A 12,176-nucleotide genomic window follows, 5' to 3' on the forward strand; every position below is an offset into this window, starting at 1 on the left:
GAAAAATTAAGTTGTAGATAAATTATGTTCATCTCAATGGAAATGGTCCTCATTGTTTACTAAACATCATCATGGAAAATTCAACTAATCAGGTTCTACTCAGAAAATGGGAAAGTAACACTACACATAAAATTCCAGTAGTTTCATTAAATATCTGACAGAAGGTAAAGTTGTCCAGTTAACACAAACCTGGGAGATGCCTAGCAGGACACACCTGCACTTTAGAAGCGAGGACTGGCAGAGTTAGCCCCCCCTGAGGTGGCCTGGTTCATCTGATTACGTATGACTGCTGACGCTGCGTTAGCCGTGGCAGTCTGCACGTGCTCATTTCTCATCACACCTTGGGAGAATTCAGCCTGGGCCTTAGCAAAACTGGCTCCTGTACTGCGGTAGATGCGGTGGACCTGGACCGGTTTGGAGACTGTGTAACCATCTCAACAACAAGTCAGGAAAAACTAGTAACCTAAAATTTAACACTGATAACAGATCCAGGTAACTGGTCTTTTTCTACAGTCTTCATAAACATTTTAGTTTGAGAATCTTGAAGACAGCATCATATGTAATAATATTTATTCTTTTTGTAGTTATAAAAGTGCAATTTTTTTAGATTGAAAATTGTGAAAGATCAAGAATAGAAATATTTTCAATCACTTTGAAAAACACCTTTAAATGTTTTTAGATTTTTTCTAAATGTCTTCTAAGTCTACAACCTAACATTATAGTATCTCCATTCAGTAAGCTCTCACACAAATTATGCTGAAATATACTAAGACCATTGAATTCATAATCCTCATAATAAAAGCCATCCAAAGACAGAATGGTACACCAAGCTGAAGTAAAATCTGTGCAACACAAGCATGCAATGAACAGAGAACAGTGAGCTACCACTGATGAGGGCTTTTTTCAAAGAAAGCAACAAATAAAAACAATGCAAACAGCTGGGCGAAATAACTTTACCCTCCATTAAATCATAGCACAAGGTGTCTGATTTTACTTAGCAAGACAACAACTTGGTGAATTTTTGTATATACTATATAAAAAAGCAAATGATCCAAGTTAAAAACTTTATACATATTTACTTATTAAAACTTTGACCAATAGGTTCTAGGATGGTACAGTACTAACAATTATTTTACTATTATCAATGCAGCAATCTCTGTGTGAAAAAAAAAAAAAAAAAAAAAAAAAAACAAGATCAGACAAAAGTATCCAATCAGGAACCAGTTGGTGAGAATGATGTGAGCCATAGCAGCAGACTGTGCTGTGCATGCAGCTTCACCAGGTGAGTGAATCACTGGTGTACATGTTTATGTGGAATGTTCTTGTTGTATTCTATACTGATACACAATGATGGAATGTATCTAACACCACTGGAAATATTACATGAAGCTTACTTATCCTAAAACTTAAATATTTCATGAAATTAAGAAGGCTATCAGTAATAATGCTGAGGGAGTTTAATCAATTAATGTGTGGCCAAACTGGTTTGAAAAGAGCTGAAGCTCAGCTGACAATGACCAATGCTCTGATAAGACATAAGAAACTGGAATATTTCAACAATAACACTTGAATTAGCTATGATTCTACCATTCTGCACATGCCTCAAGCATATGTAGAATGCCTAGACAATGTGCTCAAGCATCAAGCATGACATGGAGTACACCAACAATGATCCTGACTTCCTGAAGGATGTTGGCCCTGATGATAAATCTTGAGTTAACAAATAGGGTCTGCAAATCATGGATGGGTCAATTGAAAAGATATCTCTAGCACTCCCAATGCAACACAAAAGTAAGGTAAGGAACAAATTCAAAGAAATGCAGAGCATTTTTGTTATGGTGGTGGTGTTAGGTAACATGAAAACCTCAGATGGACACTGTTGAAAACAGTATTCTCAGTAGGTTATCTATTTTGTGATCCAGTTGGAGGTAAAGGATGGAATCCGTGAGAGTCACATAGTGCCATTCCCATCATGATGCCTAAACTTATTCTTCACACCTGATCCACAATTTCATTACATTTATTGGGTTCCTTCTCTTCAGATAAGATTCATTGGGATTTCTGACTTTTCCCCAAACTGAAAATGGCATTGAAAGACTCATGATGTGAGAGCCACAAAATACAAAGAAGTCATTAAGAATAGGAGTTCCAGAAATGATTCAGCAAAGGTGTTTGTGCATAATCAGGAACAGCTAAAAAAAAAAAAAAAAAAAAAAAAAAAAAAAATGTATGTGCAAAAGTTAATATGTGGTGACATTAAATTTCATTATGCAACAGTTTCTTATGTATCAACCAAAGCAAACACAACTACTGGCTATTTGATTCACCTCAATTCCCACTTTTCTGATGACATAATGTTAGTGCTTGTCATGATTTAAAACTTACAATATATAAAATATAAAATAAAATGTACTTCAAAGCAAAATGCATGCCCTAGTATTCTACAAATGAGATCAAAATAAATATAAATTTCTTAACTACTGTCCAACCAATTGATAATATGTTAAGTATTTACGTGATTGTAATTTGCTATCAAACTGACATCTCCCACCTACCCTGAGAATGACGTAAACCATGACAGCAGCCACGACTGATGCAGCAGTAGCTATCAGGACCAAGAACACGCCCAGGCCAGCGTAGCCACTAGAGAATGCTTTACCCACAGTCACCCAGCCGCTGTCATCACAACAGTGTGGCATATTAGCAGGAATACAGAAAGAATTACAGCAGCCCCAGGACATCCACTCTCGGCCACTGCTCATGACTGCGCTTTGCATTGACGGAAAACCTCACTTCATTGACACCTCTAGGCCCAAAGCATAGATAAAGCCTCAACTAACTGACAAATTTCAATCTTAGAGAGAGAGAGAGAGAGAGAGAGAGAGAGAGAGAGAGAGAGAGAGAGAGAGAGAGAGAGAGAGAGAGAGAGAGAGAGAGAGAGAGAGAGAGAGAGAGAGAGAAAAAACTCATCATATAAGTAAGTTAGCCTTAATAAAAAATATTATATATATATATATATATATATATATATATATATATATATATATATATATATATATATATATATATATTCTTTTTATAAAACTGTAAAGTAAAATCTAACAATGAAGATTCTTACAAAGCTGTGACCAATTTTACGTCAGCCGTCGCCTCCGCTGACATGGGGCGCTCACATGAGATATATGCAGGAGCCCAACCAAACACCAGTTGCGCACACTTGACCACACCGGACGGACGTGCTGTGGACCCGCTGGTCCATTTGGTGCTTTTTCTTTCAGCAGGCCACGTTACTTGTTACGCAGGTACAGTGCCTACTATCCGTTACCTGTTTAAGGGCGGTTAGTGCCTTACAAGATGGCTTTTTGTTGGCGGGGGGCTATATACAAGCTTATGGCTTTGTTTTGATCTCCCTTTGACGACCAGGTTGTGTGATGGAGTCTCCCGGCTCCAGTGATGATGGGGCTGGTGCCCCTGTTGGACCCTCCCTGGCCAATTGGGCGCCCAGTGCCCATGATTTGGACCACAGTGGCAGGGGCAGTGACTCTTCCAGGAGTCGTCATGCCGGGGATCGGGTGAGGAAGCGCCAGTCACGTTCAGTTCACGGTTCCCACGTGTTTGCCTCTGCCCCCTGCCCCCTGCCCGCTTCAACTCTACCTTCGGCCCCCCCAACCTGGGCAGTGGAATGCTGTTTTAGACGCCTTGGCTGAGATGAGGTCTGAAATTGACCATCTCAAGAGGGACCGTGGGAGCCTTCCCCCGGTTTCACCTAATCCTGTGAATGCGGGGGCCTCCTCCACTGCCAGCTCCACCAGGATTAATGAGGGTGCTGGGCCTTCTCATGGGCAGGCTTGCTCACCATCCCCTCCTTCCTTCTCGGGGTTCCCTGCAGACAGCAGTGATGATGATTCCCTTGGTGAGCCCTCCACTACTGTGAGTCCCCTCCTTCAGGGCGTTCAAGTATTTGGGCCGACGGACGTGTTTTCGGCCGAAGTGGACAGTAAGGTGGCTGATATGATAAATTTTATGTTTGATAAGGGCATTCGAGAGGACGACTATAAAGCCTTATGTGAGGATGACTGTGTTTTGAGGCCTGCTAACTGCCCTGCCCTCTCTGCAGTGGACTGCAACCCTCAAGTGTTGGAGGCAATGAGGCCGGAGGCCAGGAGAGTGGATTTTCGACCGAGGGAGGTAAACAAGGACATTTTGAGGGCTGCTTCTATAATTACCAAATCTTTAGTAAAATTAGACAAAGTGGCCCGTGATGAGCAGCACCATGTGGTGGCGCAGGAAACAAACCTGTTAAATGGTGCACTGGCCTTGTTAGGTCATGCCAATGTTAGGAACAACCTCAATAGGAGGTTTGTGATGAAGCGTGAATTGAATCACAAGTTTTCTCACCTCTGCACAGAAAAAGTTCCCATGTCCAGATTTTTGTTTGGTGATGATATCTCCAAAAGTGTAAAACAGATTGAAGAATCGGCAAAGTTACGGTCCACCATCACAGCCAAGAGGCAGGTTTTCCGTGGCGTCTTCCTGGCAGAACTAGAGGTTTCTCGTCTAGGTTCCAGCCCTACGGGTTTAAGAGGTCGGCCTTCAAGTCTGGTCAGAGATCGTCCCAGGCTCCACGCTACCAAGACCCAAAAAACGCCAGGGGCCGGGCTACTCAAGCCCGGCACTGAATCAGGCAAGTGACTGTGGGTGGTAGACTTCACCACTTTGTCCATGAATGGAAGGAAATTACTTCAGATCCTTGTATATTAGATTTTGTTCAACACTGCCATTTGGATATTAATGTGGAGAATGTCAAACACTTATTTTTTCAGAAGGTTGAATACAGGTTTAATTCTTTAGAACAGGATGTTATCTCTACTGAAATTCAAAAATTACTTCTTAAGGTAATTTCTGTCACTGAGTGGCAATATGGACAAATTATTTCTCCTATTTTTCTAAGGAAGAAAAGAATGGTGGATATAGGATAGTTTTGAATTTAGAGAAACTTAATTTACACATTCCATATATCCACTTTAAAATGGAGGATTTTGAACTTGCGATCAAGCTCATTCATGCAGGTGACTTCTTGGCGTCAGTGGATTTAAAACATGCCTATTACTCAGTCAAGATAGCGGAGGAACAGCAAAGATTTTTCTGTTTCACATGGCAAGGGGTTATTTACCAATTCAATTGTTTGCCTAATGGGGTGTCACCAGGCCCTAGAATTTTCACAAAACTTATGAAGCCAGTTTTTTCACATTTGAGGAACAAAGGTTATACTATCACCAGTTACATAGATGATTCACTTATCTGCAACAGCTCACAAGCAGTTTGCCTCGCTTGTGTGCAGGACACTGTTTCCCTTTTCAGGAGACTGGGTTTTTGTATCATTCCTACTAAATCTATTGAATACTTAGGCAACATTATCAACACTGACACTATGAAAATTTCTTTGCCAGAAAGAAGAGTTTCTAAAATTCGTCTTGCTTGTGAGGATCTTATGCACAAGTCGGTTGCCCAGATTAGACAGGTTGCACGGGTGATAGGTATTTTGGTCGCTGCCACCTCTGCGGTCGTTCTGGGAAAACTCCATTATAGAGTTCTTGAAAGGGCCAAGATTCATGCTTTACATCACTCTCATGGGAATTTTGATGCTATGATGCCTATTTCTGAGGAGATGAAACAAGAATTACTCTGGTGGTGCAAAAATGCAGCAGTACAGGATAGGATTATTTTCAGGCCGGCTGCAGAACTTGAATTGTTCACAGATGCTTCCAATATTGGTTGGGGTGGCAGCCTTAACCAGGTTTCTACAGGTGGTAGTTGGTCTTTGGAGGAAACTTCATTACACATCAATGCTCTTGAACTTAAAGCAATTTTATTTACTCTGCAGGCATTTTGGCAGGAAGTTAAGGAAAACATATTAAAATTTTTTGTGACAATTCTACAGCTGTTACTTATGTGAATGAAATGGGAGGTACCAAATCTCTGCCCTGCAATGATCTTTCTATACTCATTTGGGACTGGTGTGTTGATAATGAAGTATGGATCACATGTTCACACATCCCGGGGAAAGCTAACTATGAGGCAGATGAGGCTTCTCGCACTTTCAATTCTTGGCACGAGTGGAAATTGGATGTCAATGTTTTTAGTTCTCTCTGTTCCACTTTTGGTACCCCCTCTATTGACCTGTTTGCATCTAGGCTTAACAAACAGATACCTATTTTTTGCTCATGGAAACCTGACCCTGAGGCAACTTATTTTGATGCTTTCTCTCTTAACTGGACAAATTTTACTCTTCCTTATCTTTTCCTCCTTTTCCTTGATCTCTAGGTGTTTGCAGAAGATGGGGGCAGAGCAGGTCAAGGGGTGGATAGTGGTCCCACTCTGGAGATCACAGCCTTGGATGGGCAGGCTGCTCCATATGCTGATAGATCACCCCAGACTGCTCAGGAAATCAAAGAACATTTTGATGCATCCCTGCTCAGCAGAAACACACCCTATCTTGACACACACTCGGTTGATGGCGTGCCTTCTTTCCGGGACTCCCTCAGAGTGCGAGGCATACAGAAGGAAGGTGCGGACATCATCATGGCGTCTTGGAAGCCAGGTACAGGAAAACAGTACCAGTCACATCTCAAGCGATGGGCAAGCTTTTGTGGTAGAGGGGACATCAATCCCTTTAATCCAAATGTGAATGACATCATAAACTTTTAACGGTGTCTTTCAACAGGGGTGTAGGTTATAGCTCCATTAACACCTCGAGGGTGCCCTTTCCGCCTTGGGTATTATGGTAGATGGTGTATCTGCGGGCAGCCATCCCCTCGTCATCAGATTTCTGAAAGGTGTTTTTAACCTGCGACCCCCTAAACCACGGTACACAAAGACGTGGGATGTCCAGCCTGTTGTAAATTTTTTGAGATCCTTATACCCATTGAACACACTTAGTTTAAAAGAAATTACGCTTAAACTGGTTATGCTGATGGCACTCACGCAGGCTGCACGCATCCAAACGTTGCACTTACTCATGCTTCCAGGCATCAACATTGAAGACTGTTCCATTACAATTCCGTTAGGGGACAACATTAAACAATGTAGGCCAAATTTTAACACTCAGTTTGTCACCTTTGTTGCTTTTGACAAGGATGCAAGACTTTGTGTTTGTAAGACTCTGAGAGAGTACATTACCAGGACTAATAATCTTAGATGTTTTCCAAATGCAGAAAATAGACTTCTCATTAGTTTTGTCAAACCTTATAAACCTGTGTCTAAAGATACCATTTCCAGATGGGTTAAGACTGTTCTTCATTTGGCTGGGATTGATACTAATGTGTTTACTGCAGGAAGTGTCAGATCGGCAGCGGCTTCAAAGGCCAAGGCTCTAGCTGTCCCCATCGGTACTATCATGGCGAAAGCGGGATGGTCTCGGGAATCAACCTTTGCTAGATTTTATGACAAGGGTATTGTAGGCATTTCGATCCTTTTCAGGATGCAGTTTTGCACATAGATTAATAAGATTGGTTATGGTTAAAGTTTTGGGTTTTCAAATTTTCAAACTTGTTAGTTATCAAATGAATTTGTATTATTGGTGAGTTTGGGTAGATAAAGATACCGCTAAAGAGGATACTACATGCAATTGTACCATTGAATTCTTTATGTTTGAACTCTTTGAGTCATCATGTGTATATTCTTCATTTTCATTTGGTTAAATGAAATTGTAGTGTTGTTCTTTTGTTTTGGATAGATGACTATGCTGTACTTATGCCGGGTTAATTTTGGGGTTATGGCTGTTATATTTACCCATCTCAAATGTTCTGTGGCCTTCACAATTATTAAATTTGCTATCAAGTCCCTTAAATGACGCTCCTTATTTTCCATTTTTGGCATCATAGTTTTGCGATTTACTACGAAACCCACATGGCTTTAAAACCTCATGTGAGCGCCCCATGTCAGCGGAGACGATGGCTGACGTAAAATTTAAAAAGTATACGAGACTTACCGTAGGTCAGTTGAAGTATGCTCGTAATTTTACGAAGGTCGTCTCTGCTGACAGGGGAGCGTTCACATGCCCTCCTCTCCCCGCCCTAGTTTTTCAAGAGATTTATGTTCTGGGGATTTATGCCATAATCTCTTCACTCAATTTTATTTTTTCATGTGGTGTTCGTAGTCTTTAAAGTCTGGTGTTTGGTTGGGCTCCCACATATATCTCATGTGAACGCTCCCCTGTCAGCAGAGACGACCTTCGTAAAATTACAAGCATACTTCAACTGACCTACGGTAAGTCTCGTATACTTTTTAAATTTTAAAGAAAAGTGCTATAAGCAGCCAATGAACTACGGCCATTTGATTTTTTCTACTTTGTTTGGAAACTATACTAAATAAAAATATTATATTCTATGACTTTTGAAAGCAAGCAAAGAGTGAAGAAATAAAAAATATAATACTAATTATTATCAGTGAGAGAAAAATCCAAATAAACTGCTTGCAAATTCATGATGAGTCAGTTTAAAATATCTATACAGAGGTTATCATCATCCCAAAGTCATTTCAATGGCTGATGAATAAATCCACTTTCCCACACAGCAGACATGCTTATGTGGTTAATACAACAAGGGAGTGTCCTCATCATCAAGTCTTGAAAGAAATGTTTCCTTATTGAAGATTGTCAAAGTAAGGAATGAAAGACTTGTGAAACTGTAAAGACTATCAAACACATTCATGGTTTGAAATGTAAGAAAAATTTGTGAATGATGGGATAATTAATGCCTGAATGTATGTACGTATAAAATTAACATACAATATATAAACTGAACAATATAAATAATGAAAAATAAGTATTTCAATATAGATTCCACCTTGCAATATCTGATAAAAGCTAAAGTGAACGAGCAACTAAAACATCACAAAGAAAATAAAATAGATGGGAAGTGTATGTTATGATTTGTGTAGTGTGTCTGCAGATAATTGGATTTCCTTTTTTTTTTTTCAGTGTTACGATGTTTATTCTTAATGCAACTAGAAGCTTCACCTCCATCACCAGCACCACCACCATCACCATCACTATCACCACCACCACTAATATTGCCAATGCCACTACCACCACCACCACTACCCCCATCATCACCACCACCATTGAATCAGAATAAAAAAATCCCAAAGCCATGAAAAGAAAAGAAAGAAGAAAAGAAAGTTAGTCTCCAGTAATGAGTGAAGTGGAGACTGTACATGTTAGCAGGGAAGTGTTGGTAGGTACTTGAAGCACTACAGAAGAGGGCAACAAAAATTAGTCTTGTGATACCTCCACCATAGCATCCAGAAATTCAACCCTTACATAAAAAGAATAAGTCAATGTTGATGTCTGTATCATGTCATTACCTTGGTGAGCGTCACAAAATCTATCAGTGCCATGGAAACCCAACCTGAGGCAATGAGTAGCACAATTGCCCCCACCACCTTTGGGCCAACACCCTCGGAGTTGATGCTGGTCAGGCCACTTAACACACCACTGTTGGAGACTTGCTGATGGAGTATGGCCTTACACTACTAATCTAAGCCAAAACACACCCATATCTAGACTGTCACTATTTAAACAATATTACACTTCTGCTGTTAGACTAACTCTTACAACACGTTTCTTGTTAACAATTGTAAATAAATAAATAAACAAAATATATAAATGAATAAGAAATAATTAGATCAAGCAAACAAACAATAACAATAAATAATGAATAATAATAAAAAAATAATAAAAACAATTGTAATAATAATAATAATAATAATAATAATAATAATTATTATTATTATTATTATTATCATAATAAACATATATGCTGGCAAATAAGCACTCCATTCCTTAGAATTCATTTTTTCAAATGTCAATTTCAAAGCAGCACAATCTCTTTAAAGAGAGCTCATCTTATAGCTGCTTCTTTTTCCACAAAAACACCAAGTTAATGGAGGCATCAGTGTAAAACATTCAATCTCTAATAAATTTTCACTGTTTTGACGATAATCATGTTAATCAAAGTCTTTCTAAAAATACTGTCATTTCCTTAATTACTGAGCATTTTTTTACCACCTGCTTTCACTACTGACGTCAAGAATACCCTCTTTTGGTCTTGCATTATGCAAGTTTATGGCCCGCTGTTTGAAAGCAAATAAACTTGCAAATAAGATGTAGATGGCTTCATGCTACACAATCCAACTCTTCCATGCCTATGTGAAGCAAATCTGCATCTAAGGAAAGAACATGGTTAGGATAGCGCTTAAAGGGGTGCTAAATTCAAACTGGGTGTGAGGAAGCAAATGACATGCATTTATCATTATCATCAGGTTTAGAAGTTACTAGTTTTTAGTAGCTTAACATAAAAAAGTGGCATAGGACTTCCAATTAACTTTGACTAAGTAATGCAGAAAGAAATCAGACAGGTCAACAAAACAGCATGTAAACCTTGTGTTCAACTGTGTTGAATTTCTCATTATACTCTCTTCCTTCCCAAACTCTTGTAAGGTAAGCTATTTCAATCTCCTTATGTACAATTCATAACTTCATTACCGATATAATGACCCATCCTAATTTGTCTTCAATAACCAAAGTATTATTGAAGCATCTCTCCAACTACAAGAAGGTACTGGAAAACAGGCATGCAACATGGTAACTGTGGTCTTAGTCCTGGCTGATCTACTGGTGTGAGAGAGAGAGAGAGAGAGAGAGAGAGAGAGAGAGAGAGAGAGAGAGAGAGAGAGAGAGAGAGAGAGAGAGAGAGAGAGAGAGAGAGAGAGAGAGAGAGAGAGAGAGAAGAAGGAAGGAAGGAAGGAAGGAAGGAAGGAAGGAAGGAAGGAAGGAAGGAAGGAAGGAAGGAAGGAAGGAAGGAAGGAAGGGTGAGGGAGGGAGAGGGAGAAACACACAGATGAATGAGATGATGCTCTGAGCCACCATCATTCAGCCTGACCAGCCAGAATCCATAACCTGCCTAGACTACCTTAATGAGGAGGATGGCATCAATAGCAGCCACTGTTGCAAAACCCAGAGCGATCATGAACACAATGATCCCAACTATATAATTGGCTGGGGCATTGTCGGTGGCCAAAGTGGATAGTCCCAGGATGAAGCCGCTGGTAACAGATTGGTTCGTGACACCAAGCAAAGAAAGGTAAACATTATATTTTATGAACACTGACAAGACAAATTTATTCTATTCCTAACAAATACAATTGGAGACATCTGGATTTATTTATCTATGCCAGCTGTGTCAACTTAATGATTGTTTATGCAGAAAAAAAAATCAATTATTAATTAATCATTTAGGGAAGACTACAGAAAAAATATCTTAGGCATCTCATATTGAGATGAAATTGAGGTCCTTAAGTTTTATAACTTCCCTTCAAGTTATCTTATGAAAGGTTGTAACAAATGTTTTCCAATATTGATATGAAAGCATAGAAAATGACATTATGTAACCAAAGCACTCAACACAATTACTTTTGGCTATGAAAACTTGCAGAAAACTCAGACTAAATGTAAACAGTTGAGCTACTACAATATCTGAACCTAATAAAGCTGTCAAAAAATACTTCTGAGCTGTGACTCTCCCTAAAACTTCTCACTTCTAACAGAAGTTTTAAAAATTCAAAGATGAAAAACAGAAGTGACTTACCAGCTTCCCATAGAAGGAATTCCAATGGCATTAATTATGCTCACAATCAGTTGGAAGGAGAAGACAAAGAAGAACACCATGAAGTTGAAGGAACTGTCACTCCTGCAAGAGTCAAGGTAATCTTACTTTTGTGGCTCATAAAATTAACAAACAATACTTTAATATAAAACTAGCAGTGAAATACTAATTAGATTCTACATCAATGATTATGTTAATAATTCTAAGTAAAGTGAAAATTTGACTGCCAACACTGTTCTGTGCAACTTAATCATTCATACAAAAGAAAAAAGAAAAAATGAAAAAAAAAAAAATAAATAAAATAAAATAAATAAATAAATAAATAAATAAATAAAATAAAATAAAATAAAATAAAATAAAACAAAATCAATCAATAAATAAAATAAATAAACAATGATGAAAAGTGAACTTTTCATATAATCTGAGAACCAAGACAATACAGGTTTTCACGCAACTTTCAAAATTAACTAAAAGACATGGACACTTTCCTTGTGAGATATATATAATCAT

General features: G+C 38.9%; 2 protein-coding genes across 10 annotated transcripts in view; one reads left to right on the forward strand and one right to left on the reverse strand.

Moving 5' to 3' along the window:
* The window catches only part of LOC123512955 (secretory carrier-associated membrane protein 1-like), a 30,369-nt gene that overhangs the window by 3,426 nt on the left and 14,767 nt on the right, over positions 1 to 12,176 (reverse strand). For 3 of the 9 annotated variants that reach the window (XM_045269690.1, XM_045269692.1, XM_045269687.1), the window contains 3 exons: positions 11,649 to 11,750; positions 10,974 to 11,106; positions 190 to 404 (listed from right to left, as the gene is read on the reverse strand). In XM_045269690.1, coding sequence (XP_045125625.1) covers positions 222 to 404; positions 10,974 to 11,106; positions 11,649 to 11,750 — 418 coding nt within the window. In that variant the 3' untranslated portion in view covers positions 190 to 221. Of the gene's footprint in view, positions 1 to 189; positions 405 to 2,555; positions 2,677 to 9,366; positions 9,497 to 10,973; positions 11,107 to 11,648; positions 11,751 to 12,176 lie in introns of all 9 variants that reach the window. The other 6 variants (XM_045269695.1, XM_045269693.1, XM_045269694.1 and 3 more) reach the window with 4 other exon arrangements.
* LOC123512956 lies at positions 4,963 to 7,460 on the forward strand. The gene is made up of 2 exons (XM_045269696.1): positions 4,963 to 6,601; positions 7,335 to 7,460. Exon 1 carries the CDS (start codon positions 5,030 to 5,032, stop codon positions 5,954 to 5,956), a length of 927 nt encoding a protein of 308 aa, XP_045125631.1. The 5' UTR covers positions 4,963 to 5,029; the 3' UTR covers positions 5,957 to 6,601; positions 7,335 to 7,460.

This window comes from Portunus trituberculatus, chromosome 35, assembly GCF_017591435.1.
Source record: "Portunus trituberculatus isolate SZX2019 chromosome 35, ASM1759143v1, whole genome shotgun sequence".
In the NCBI taxonomy this organism is placed as follows: domain Eukaryota; kingdom Metazoa; phylum Arthropoda; class Malacostraca; order Decapoda; family Portunidae; genus Portunus; species Portunus trituberculatus.